This window comes from Tachysurus vachellii, chromosome 4 (assembly GCF_030014155.1).
Source record: "Tachysurus vachellii isolate PV-2020 chromosome 4, HZAU_Pvac_v1, whole genome shotgun sequence".
NCBI classification, from domain to species: domain Eukaryota; kingdom Metazoa; phylum Chordata; class Actinopteri; order Siluriformes; family Bagridae; genus Tachysurus; species Tachysurus vachellii.
In genome coordinates this window covers 21,940,640-21,953,139 of record NC_083463.1, presented here as the reverse complement: position 1 = coordinate 21,953,139, position 12,500 = coordinate 21,940,640, and the positions used below count along the sequence as shown (strand labels likewise).

At 41.5% G+C, this 12,500-nt stretch overlaps 1 protein-coding gene across 10 annotated transcripts in view; it reads left to right on the top strand.

Annotated features, from left to right (window-relative positions):
- Positions 1–12,500, top strand: part of foxp1b (forkhead box P1b) — a 167,031-nt gene that overhangs the window by 110,272 nt on the left and 44,259 nt on the right. For all 10 annotated transcript variants that reach the window (XM_060868359.1, XM_060868362.1, XM_060868357.1 and 7 more), the window contains one exon: positions 3,502–3,603. In XM_060868359.1, coding sequence (XP_060724342.1) covers positions 3,502–3,603 — 102 coding nt within the window. The remainder of the gene's footprint in view (positions 1–3,501; positions 3,604–12,500) is intronic.

The following is a 12,500-nucleotide window of genomic DNA, read 5'->3' as shown; positions in this document are numbered from 1 at the left end:
ACTTCCCAGAAGTGACTAAGAAGTGGATGTGCTTGTGTGGTAATTTGTCATCTATGTATCAAGTACTCTGTGTTCCAGCTTGCAAGAGGCTGGACATAGATAAAGCACGTCTCGCGCTGAATCACACAGCCAATCAGAATTCTCTGTTTGTTTGGTTTTTGTTTTTTTTTTTTTTTGTTTGTTTTTTTTAAGAGCGAGACTGGACTTGACCTGTCTTATGAACTTATGGAACATGGTCGATATAAAAGAAGGATGAAAGAATTGTCGCATTTCCTTGAAATGAAAGAATTTGACTTTTTCTTTTCTGTTCATTTCTTTCGGCTGGCATGTGACGCCCTTTGAAACTCTCAGGTATTTTAAAGATAATAAGAAAAGAATCAGATCATCACTCTGAAGTTTTGTCATATTCATCGAATGCTCTCACTCCTGCTAATATCGAGAGTTTCAACCCATTTACTGCTGTGGGGGAGTTTAGTGCCGTACTGCTTCTTCAGAACTGCTTGCTGTGTGTGTGTGTGTGTGTGTGTGTGTAGAGGGTGGCTGAGTGAGCTGTTCATGGTTTGAGTTGTGAACATGACCTAAGGGATTGTCCCCTTCAAAAACCCTTCCCTGATATAGCTTGTGGCAAAAAACTAGAATGGAAACACGCTCTCGATGTTTTTGATCAGTTGTTTGAAACGGATGGAGCTCTTTATTTTCGTGTTGTTACTGTAGAATGAGTCACAGGTGAATGTTCCAGTGTAGTGAGGCCTTAATGTAATATCACACAGTATTGTGTATGCAAATGTGGTTATGAGTGTGTATCATATATTTATTGTTTTTGTGTGTGTGCATGTGTGTGTGTGTGTGTGTGTGTGTGTGTGTGTCCATGTCCAGACAGTTAGAGTGAGCCAGCAGTGCAGTGGCCTCTCTGTAGCCTGTGGTCATATTCCTGCCTCATCATGTCATCTCACACACACACACACACACACACACACACACACACACACAAGCCAGAGTGTCTCAGTCTTGTACCGAAACTCTTACCCTCATCTTTATTGAGCTTATACAAATCTAAGATTAAACAGCAGCTCCTAGACATTCATACAGTTTTTTTTTTTTTTTTTTTTAAAAAATCGTCTTCAAGACAATTTAACACTTTAAAGGTGGCACAAAAGTTTGGGCCAATTTTAGAGGTTCTGTACAATATTGTAGCTGCTTCTACAGGACTGAGAGTATTTAAACCGCCACAGAAAAGCACGCTCTGCCAACGTATGCCGATCAGTATTTTAGTTCTTTCTGCCACATTATTAGGAACACCGTACTAACACTGGCTAAGACTCCCTGCTCTTTGATCACACAACAGACTCAATCTTTCGCGGCATGGCATGGACTCGACAAGGTGTTGGAAACGTTCCTTTGAGATTCTGGTTCATTTTGACACGATTGCCTCACTCAATTGCTGTATATTCCTGCTGCGAAATTTCCCGTTCTGCCACATCCTTAAAGTTCTTTTGAATTCAGTAGGAACCTGCTGAAGGTGAAGGCCTCTGACGAACATCGAACTCATGTTCATGACACTACTTTTTCTTCGTGATATTGCGCATCATCGTGTTGAAGTGGCCGTGAGATGATGGTAAATTATGGTCATGGATGGATGCACATCTTCAGCTCAAATAAGTTCTGGAGAACAAAAACAACGTTCTTTTGGTATTAACAGGCCCAAAGTCTGCCAGGGAAACATTCCCCACACCGTTGACACAAGGCAGGTTGCTTCTCCTCTGCCTCCTGGACTCACTAGATGTGGGGTTGTTTTTTTTTGTTGTTGTTTTTGTCTTAAACACCATTCACTATTCTGTGTAAGCTCTAGTCACTGTTGTACATGAAAATCAAAGGAGATCAAGCAGATTCTGTGAAATGCTAAAACCAGCCCATTTGGCATCAATATCCACGGCACAGTCCAAGTTCCCGTGATCGCTCTTTTTTTCCATTCCGGTGTATGAAGCGGTCAGTAAGTGTTTACGTTCATTTTGCCCAATCTTCTCCATCTTTTACTTCCCTTCCCCTTTCTTCTTCCCCTCGTTAAATATCTCTAACCTAAACTCAGCTTTTCTGTTCGTCACTGTTTTCCTTCTGTTTATATGCACAACTTTGGTCTGTTAAAAAAAAAAACGTCTCTTATTAACTCTCAGACTTTTGCCTGACTTTTTTACTAGCCTTAAAATGAAATGTTCACATATTCTCGATGTGGGACACACCACACACTGGTGGCATCATGAAGGTCCTATCATTTATCTTTTAAACGAGAAAACATTCGTACAGTTTACAGTTATAACACAGGATATTTTTCCCCCCCTGAATACCCACAACTCATCCTGTTGATGCTCACTGTTCATTACACGTTACACAGTTCCTAAGCTCCAGTTAGCAGGTACTGGCACAAGCACCATTTCATGAGATTTACTACAATATCCAATGTGACCATTACTTTATAAAAGCAATGAAAATGTGTCTATGTACAGTCTCTCTCTCACACACACACACACTTAACACTCACTTAACAAACAGCACACCAGAGAGGCTCAGCAGTGCCGGAGGTGCAGTTTCAGGGCTTTTGGACCATTCCAACGACTATTTGTTTAATCGTGGGAGCCGTTTGTGTGTGTGTGTGTGTGTGTGTGTGTGCGTGCGTGTGTGTGGATAATGGAAAGAATGAAGCTGGTTATTTACTCAGATGTTGCTCTGGTGTAGGTGTGAATCTACCCCATACACTCTGTGGGAACGTGGCGTTCGCTGCTTTGCTTTTTTTTTTTTTTTTTTTTTTTTTTTCTCCACCAGAACACCGTTTTTTTGTTTTTTCCTCAAGCACAGCCACTGCCTTTTGTTTGTACTGGATGGCAAGTTTGATTATTTATCGTTGCTGGGGTGGGAGTTAGGGGCAGAGGGAGTAGCCAGAGCAATAAACATGTGACTCCACTGTGTTTTGTTTTCCACTCAGAAGGCCGCATCCTATAACCGTTTTCTGGAGCGGCAGTAAACCTTTTATTTGTTTTATAAACCACGGCTAGGAAAAAGAATAAGGAATGAGACGGGGAATAAAGATAGAAGTTAACCAACTGCTAATGGACATTCAGATCCTGGGTTTATCGGAAGTGTACGGTTTCAACTGAAGCATAGTCTTTGCTAGCTGCTCACTATCAATTTTGTTCCCTTTGTTTGTGTGTGTGTGTGCGTGTGTGTGTGTGTGTGTGTGTGTGTGTGTGTTTTCATCTTTCCACAGCTGTTTGCTTTGTCAGCTTGTTACTGTTCTCCATGTGCAACAAAATGAAACTATGTAAATTTGTTAGCAAGCAGTCAGGCTGAGGAGCAGAGAGGTCTGTTTGTGTGCACTTTGTTATGTTATCTACTTTGCAGCCCAGAACACGTTGTCTTTTGGCTTATGTAGATATGGAAGTTATAAAGCTATAAAGCTATTCTTTTTTTCCCCTTAACCTTATTGTTATTATTTTTAATCTGTTTCAGGCTCTACAGGTTGCAAGGCAACTCCTTCTTAAGCAGCAGCAGCAGCACCAAAGCGGTGCTATTAAGTCTCCTAAAAGCAACGAGAAACAAGCTGCACTGCAGGTAAGGCACTTTCTCTTTTTCATCTAAACTCACTATATATGTGTGTTTGTGTGTGTGTGTGTATGTATGTATGTATGTGTATGTATATATATATATATATATATATATATATATATATATATATATATATATATATATAAAACTGCTCAGTATGTCATGTGCTTTTAACTGCGTTTACCTAAAGAACACATCAGACACGTATCAGACGGCACACGTGCAGGGTGAAAATGGTACACGTGTGTGTGTGCGTATCTATGCTCGCGTCTTATTTTTATTTGCGTTCTCCATGTGTTATTTGTAGCACAGCTCATACCAGTCAGTGCTAGATAAACAGGAAATTAAACTTGGCAGGCCGGCGGCTGTTGACTGCACTTTACTACACAGCTCACGAGCTCATTCTCTGGTACAGATATCACTTGAAATGTAACTGTGCCGTGATCAACCGCAGCCTGTGACACACTTCTGACTGATTCCTCTTTCAGGATTCTTTTCAGCTTTTCTGGCAAGCCTTTTGTGTGTGTGTGTGTGTGTGTGTGTGTGTGTTTGTGTGTGAAGTAGAATGTGAATGAATGGGTTCTACGTCTAACCTCAAAGATCTGATATCTTGTACCTGGTATGTAAACTAGTAGCTCCTCTTGTTTCACGAGTCTCCAGTCCGGCATTAAGACACAGAACTTAAGACAGTATACAAAGAAGCTCCGTGATTCTCCATTCAATCACCGTACAGCACCGTATACCTTCTACCTACAGCAACAGGAAGCGCTACAGAGAAGATGCCGCTCGTCCCCCATCTCAGATCTGGGGCTCCTATTTGTCTAGCCTTTGTCATGCAAAACAAATCCGGCCCTCGTTATTTCCCCATCCGCTATCATTTTTAAACAAGTCCAACTTGTGATGTCTGATTCAATATTTGCACTCATTTTAGGTCCTCTCTTTTGCCTCCACACACTCTCTGTCAGATCTTTATCCATGTTTGAACAAGGAGGGTGTTGTTTGTTTCACAGCAAAAATAGCAAACGACTCCGGGGCATATTTGATAATTAATAGCCGATGCTCTTGCGTATACGCGTCTGTAGAACACGTCTAGTAACGTCTCCATAGGGGAAGGTGTTTTGTTTTTAATGAGCATGTATCTTCAGAGTCTGATCTCAAAGCGTTATGGTGATGTGTCTCGGGGAAATAACTGGATAAAATATGGCTATGCTGACCTTTCCATTGTGCGCATATTTGTCAGGATGTGGATCAAACTGAAAGCTTCTTCAAGTCTAGTGAGTTGGAGGTCATGAAAAGTAGATTCTGGTGGCCAGGACCTTACACCCACAAGAAGAAGACACAAAGCCCCATTTAAAATTAAAATTTATTAATGAATACAGAGACCACAGCCAACCTGACGCTCAGGCCGCTGGAAAAGACAGCTTGTGTGTGTGTGTGTGTGTGTGTGTGTGTGTGTGTGTGTGTGTGTGTGTGTGTGTGTGTGTGTGTGTGGTTTGGGTTTATTGTACCTTTTATCCAAAGATGCATCTCCTACACGGTGTAGTTTAGTTGCTAAGCAGCCGGTAAATGATCTGTTATGAGCATTTATTTAAAAAAAAAACACCAAAGTGCAAATGAATGCGCGTCTCTCTTCTGTCCTAAACCACCGCTTTAATTGGGTTTGTTGTTCTGCTCCTACCATCAGTTCAGCATGTTGCCCGCGCACATCGCATTGTTTATAGAGTCTCCTGGTAATACACCAGCCGCTTAATTAAGACCTTAACGTGAAGCTGTTTAATAAAACAGTGGAACATAATTATCCGTATAATGAGTGGTTTCTGAGGGGAAAATCCCCCGCTTGTCGAACCGTGAAGATAGAAGCTCGGGTTCTTGATCCACTTCTCAAGGTTTATTTTGTTCTGTTTGCTTTCCAAGCAGACCTTATGTAGGTAACGCCGACTGTAGAATAAATCAAACACGTCAAATGTCTTTATAACTGAAAACCATGAAGCGTGTGCTGTGTGGAAAAGATTTGCTTAGACATCACAAAGTTCTTCTCTTGGTTTTCCCCAATATCAGATTATTATATAAGAAAGATGGACCAGGTTTACGTTTAATTACTAATGAATGTTTAAGTCAATTTGTCTGGTTCTGATTTGATATTTTTTCAAAGAAATTTAAGAAATAGGGGAAATTTAAGAAAGAGGATAACTTTTAGGTCTGCTGAGTTATCAGCTGTAAAGCTGAAAGGAAAAACTATATATATATATATATACCGCTGCTTTGTCCTGTTTTGTTTGTTGCTGTGCCTTTCATAACCACACACACACACACACACACACACACACGACTTGCCTTCTCATTGTCTATACGATTTGCCGTTTTCATAATCTCTGTTTTGTTTGCTTCTTTTGCACCTTATAAAAGAAAGTTTTCAGCCACATTGGACTATGGCACTACTTAGGATTGTACTTCCTCACTGTCACATCACCACCATCTCCACACTCCAACTCCCAGCATCGATACAACGATGCCTCCAAACGTGGCTGCTCTGGGCTACAATCCCCACAACACGCACACATGCACACACACACACACACACACACACACACAGTCAGAGACCAAGCCGCATGCACTCACAAACTATTTATAAAGACTGTCGTCTGTCTTTCGCTCGAGTCCGTCAGAGGTTTTTGATTGCGTCTGCTGATTGTGATCATCTGCCTGAGTTTGTTATTAAAGAGCACACTTACTGTACATGCAACTGTATTAATATTGACGATCCCAGCTTACATCGTTCTCACCTCCAGCTTGCTTTGAAGCCATGGCCTTTCCAGTGACAGGTAATAAACTGATACAGCAGCAGGACAACACTGGGGTTTTACAGGGAAATTCCCTAACACTTTGTTGCCACAACATCTGATTAATGGCTTTATCGAATAGTGTTAGGCAATAAACATCTACGGCATCACAATCTACAGATTTTTGCTGGATTTCCCAGCAACGCACACACACAAATTCTGACTTTATTTAACGTCTACACAAATGTAGATTTTCTGTGATAAGTACACATTCTGTAGGAATTAAAGCGTTTATCTAAAACGATATCATGAGCTCTCGGAGCAGCGTGTTGTGACATCATTGATCGATATTATATATCAGCACATCTCCTAGCTCTTACATCACAGAGTTTATCAGAATTCACAGAACTGGAACTAATGGGTCTTAGTGCTCAAAGTTCCAGAGTGAAAGCTGGATCTTTAGTGCCGGAAGTTTCTTTAAGTTTTAGTTACCAGTGGCGTTTCCGTGTGCCCTCATTTACACGACAGTACTAATGCTCGCCTTTCACGCTGTCAGACAGAAGGCCGGGGATTGACGTGTACAAAGACTAATCAAAAATGATAACATTAGCAGGAAAAATGACACAAGTAATTAAAAGGAATCCATGCCACGTTCCTGCCACACCTACAGCACGCAGAGAGAGAGAGAGAGAGAGAGAGAGAGACAGACAGAACGAGTGCAACTCCCTCTTTGCTAATTACGGTTATCACCGAAATGCTAGGGTTTGAGTCATTAGTTCCATGTGCATTTAATTAGAGGCAGTCTGAAATTGGATTTAACTTATTACTTTTTCATGGATCACTCTCTTGTCATCACTTCAAATTGGATTGCAGCCCCAGGTAACTAATTATACCCGCCACAGGATCAGGAGTGGAGAAATAGGTAATTAGAAACAACACTCGCAGACCCTCGTTGATAGTCCAGCCTCTCGGTGGAACGAGGAGAAAGAAGGGGGGAAGAAGAAGAAAGAGAAAGAAGCAGAAAAGATGGCAGGGTTAACCGCACGGGATGATGGGAAATCAGGCAGCGCCTACAGAGGATTGTATGACACGCGGCTGCGCCGATGACGTTACACAGACAGGAGTCAGACCGCTGCTGGTGGAAAACCTCTCAGATTATCCCAGTTTGGAATCATGGTCCTTATTTTTTTTGGGGGGGGACAATGAATAAATTCGATCTCCGCTCTTATAAACTCGAACACGAGCGTGAGCTTTTGACGCTTTTGGTTTGTTACCCTAATCAGAGCAGAGCACGTCATCGACCAACCGAACGCTCCACTTTTACAGAAACATGAAGATAAACAATAAGGTGTCTTTGTAAATGGATTGTTCTTAGTTTGGCCTCCAGGATACTGCTGGTGCACCTGAAAACCAGGAAAAGCAAGAAGGGGTTGTTGTTGTTGTTGTTGTTTTTGGTTAATGAGGTTTTATGACTTCCCCTGTTTGTGGAGTTCATGCAGGGGGAAGTGAAGGCAGAATGATTCTCTGTACAGTACGTATTGCATTCATCTTTCACGGTAGAGAATGCAATTGGCATTTTGATGTTTTTTTTTTTTCTTTTCCTTTCTAAAAATGCACCAAATGTCATTTACAAATGCACGAGGCTATTTTAGCAAAGGAACGTCTATTTATTTTCCCTGCACTCTGGCAGTCTCTGTCTCTCATGACCGTATACAGTTTCCACTAGGCCAAGTGGGGTCAAATGATAATGTCCTTTCATGAAGATGGAAGCCGAGTATATTTACTGCACCATCCAACCAACACACACACACACACACACACACACACACACACACACACACACTCCTTCACAGCAGAGCACTACATGACACAGTGCTGTGGCCTGATGCTGTTTTTTTTTTTTTTTTTTGGTCATGGCATTGTCCTGACACATGTACACCACAGTGCTGCAATCTGTAAGCTATTAGCAATGTGGTTTGCTGGGGTTCTCTGGAGCCTGGCCAGGGCTTCCAGACGGATCCGGCAGCACCGACGTTCTCAGTCCAGCTGAGGAGAGGCCAGTGAGACAAAACGAGGAGAGAAAGTTAAAAGAAAACCCTCGAAAGAGCTGATCTTGATCACCATGCTAGCCGGCCTGACTGGATTACAGCCTGAATAAAACACTGCTGGAAGTCATGCAGAGGGCAAACCTTGTACCAGCCAGAACATTATCATACATGTGTGATATCTTGTTTGTATAAATTGCCGAGGTTCAAATGTTCCCACAGCGATCAGAACATCTAACCTTTGGGTTCGGCAGATGACATTTGGCCGGTCCTCAGAAATCTTTCTTTCTTTTTTTTCTTTACGGAGGTCGAGGTTAAAGATTAGGGTTAGCTGCAGTTCAGGTGTAGTTCATCATTAATTGGCTACATTAATAATTGTTAACGCTCACAAGGACGGAAAGACGAATGCGTGCTGTGCACTTTCTCCATCTCTCCATTTCCCTGCACTTGTGCATCTTGTTTTGCCTTGTCATATTGTACAAACGCGTTCCACTTCACGCGAGCGGCGCATCAGGGACTGCTGTGGATGCCGCTGTCGGGATAAAGTCATCTCGTACTCAGCCATCAGATTACTGTCGCCTCTTAAAGTTGCAGTGCCATTTCCAAGACCTTTTCATTTTAGCCCTAATGATTTCTCCCTGCAGCGTTCCCATAACATCTTCTACCCCTACGCCCCTCCCTCCTTTTCATTTTCCTATCGTTTCTTCCCTCACGTGCTGCCGCGTGTGTCCCACCACTCTATGTGAAGCGCGCCCTGCGTTTCCAGAGCAATTTGTCTGCACCGAGGGCCGCTTACGAATAGATACCCACAGCTGTTTGTAAAGCTAACAGGGTAGTGTGTGTGTGTGTGTAAGGAATGTCGTGTGTGTGATTGTGTTGTACGCCTAGTGACATGGATCATGGTAGCGGTTGGTTGAGACACGTGACAGAAATACCAGCTAATGTGCAAGAAAGAGGCTTGTGGATAAAGGGTTGTTGTTGGAGGGCACGGTTGAGTAGTGTGTCTTTCTTTCCTTCTTTCTTTTTTTCTTTCTTTTATTTTTCTCTTAGAGAAAAACATACTGAGCGCTCTTTGTTGAACACTACTGTCCATCACTTAGTGATTGTATCTCTCTCACTTTGTGCGTTTCCGTTTGTTCCGTCTCAAACCTCGTCTGTTCCTACATCACCTTTTCCTGTCAGTACGTCTCCTGAGGTTGCCATCTGTCAGTAGACAAAATATAAGCTAAGTGAGTATTTACAGCATGCGCTCAAACACCATGACTTGTTTTGTGTTTGTTAAGGTCGATTTGGCTCGAGGAAATCACGTACGTGTCTGTTTTCGTGTGCAGTACAACAGCGACTCACTCAACTCAACACAACACCTGTTATTTAATTCAGAAGAAGAAGTCATTTCTGACTGAACCTCCTCATGTTCAAATATGGTAGCGTGTGGCTTTTTCTCTTGTGCTTTCACAGATAGGAATTTTTTGATAAGGATTTCATAAATAGCATATGAGTCAATAATGTGCGCACTATGAATCAATCACGATGTAATGAAGAAAACAAAATTTCCCCACCCACCTAATTTCTCCTGTACGGCACTGAGAAAAAAGAAGTCTTGTTTTGACTAAGCGAAAACCACGGCTGAGCGAGAACCTGAAGGAAGGCAACGGCTTGCCAAGAAAATTGCAATTTTAATATTGTAGTTCAAAACCGCCAGTTTGGATCGAACAAATCGCAATCGTTCCTTTGTGTTCGTGTCCTAGATCAGTTGAAATATTCTAAGTGTTCAGGTTTATTACTGACGGGAAAACTGTGGGTCCTTTAACTATTATTTGTCGTTATGTTTAAAAGAGCTGCTGTAACGTAACGTGAGCAGATTATTTTTTTTTCTCTCTTAAAAGACATTTTTCTACAGATGTTTAAACCAGTGAATGTTGACGTGAACTGCCGTAATAATTATTGCACACTGTTAATATTGTTATTATTATTCACTATTAATCTATTAGTACGGAAAATAGTCCAAAATGAGTAATGCCAAGTTTTGTGTGTGTGTGTGTGTGTGTGTGTGTGTGTGTGTGAGATGAAGGTTGTTGCCCTGAGCACCAGCTGTTAGCTGTTAAATTTCCCACCTGCTCAGTTCAGGCCTCTTTAAGTAAACAGCAGATTTAGTTTAGTCAGAGGAGAGATTAAAACTGTTCTTTCTGCAGTAGGAAAGGTCCTTCTTCCAAGAAGCAGACGCTTTTAAACATGGCGCACGTCGAATGACTGCTTCACGTTACGCCATATGTTTTTACATCAGACATTTCCAACATAATAATGTCATTTGTCTTTGTTAATGCCGGACACACCGACCTTGGCTCCAGGAGGCACGCCACCATCCGAGCTCGTGTGCGGAGCAACGCCTTACCTGCTCAGGAGCCGAGCTTGTGTGTCGGAGCCGGCTGCAACTTAAACTGCGCTGTAGAAATGACGTTATCTTATTTAGTTTTAGATATACATGTGCTTTAAGAGAAGCGAGAGGGAGGAAGTGCAGAAGAACAGCGCAGACTCGATCTGCTAAATTTATCATGAGGCCTCTGGGAGCAGTGAAATGAGAACAGTGGCCTATTACTGCTAAGAAGGTGTTTTATTGGGAATATGCCCACATGCTACCCCGGGGAGAAGACGGGGCATGGCCGTGTGTGTGTGTGTGTGTATGTGTGTGTGTGTGTAAGTGTGTAAGTGTAGGCACGCATGGACTCTTCTTGTGTGTACTAGTGTGTGCATGCTTTTACGCAGGATTGCCCAAAGTCTTGGCTTGCTTCACTCTGTGTGTGTGTGTGTGTGTGTGTGTGTGTGTGCATGTGCATGCGTGTGTGTCTTTGTGGTGCTTGTCAGAGACACAATGAAGGGTCTTTCTTTCATTTGCTTATTCACTAAGATATGTCAGTTTTGACACTTGAGGTCTTTCAGTCAATAATTTATGTAGGTCGGCCAGGAAGAAAGCTTGCTCGGGATTGGTGAATCAAAGAGGAGGCGGAGTTTGGTACAGTGGCTTTATTGTTGCCTATGAATTATAATCAGAGCAAGACAATTATACCGCGTTTGTACACATTACAGAATTCTGCTCAGATATAATCTGAAGCCAGTAAAATTCACTTCATTTCACTTGAGCCTTTTTTTGCACATTTCTTCCCAAAAATTCTAAGCATGATTTTTTTTTTTTTTTTTTTAAATCTTTTATTTATTTATTTATTTATTTATGTTAAACACAGCCGAATGCCACATTTTGTGTCCGTAAAAAAAAAAAAAAAAGCAGTGATCTTTATTGTGCATTTTTCTGTTAAGCACGATCGAGCAGGTTCTCTATGCATTATTTTCCATTATTAACTTATTTATCCGCGCACTCACAGTTTCTATATTTTCTCGTTACAGTGTTTTCCATATAGTGGAATATGAAACCTTGATTACTGTGCTTACCGTTACGTGCTGACAAGCGCTAGAATTTGTCTACCTACGACGGAATTTTGCTCATATGCTAATGTGTGTTAATCACGAGGAAGACCTGCATGTTCTGATAAAGAATCAGAGCCATGGGGCACAAACATGATTTGTTGCAGTAGTTGGTGAGTTTGCATGCAATTTGTGCTTTGGTTCTCTCTTTTTTTTGCGGGTTTCATTTTTGCTTATGCATTTGCAAAGTGGGTGCACAGCATTGAGAATTGTGCTGAGGATTTCTTTTTTTTTTTTAAACAGAAAAAACAAAACAACAACTCGATTAAATATATTAGTAGCACTCTGTGTTTACTGGTACAGCGCAATGATAATTAGATGTTTTGGGGATTTTCTTTTTTTTTTTTCCAATAGTGAGAGTAGATTTAATTTAATATAGCAATAATTTATTGTGTGCATGTAAAATTCATGCATTTATTTAAATGACACACATTGAAATTGTAGGTTCTGATAATAGATCATTAGACACGAGCACAATCGTCTTGTAACAGTAAAGTACATAAAATAACGTAACAGCAGCACAATAAGAGGAGCAGCGGCGCTCCAGTAGCTGTGAGAGAAAGACACTGGCGGTACATCATGTCTAAAATAACCACTGTAA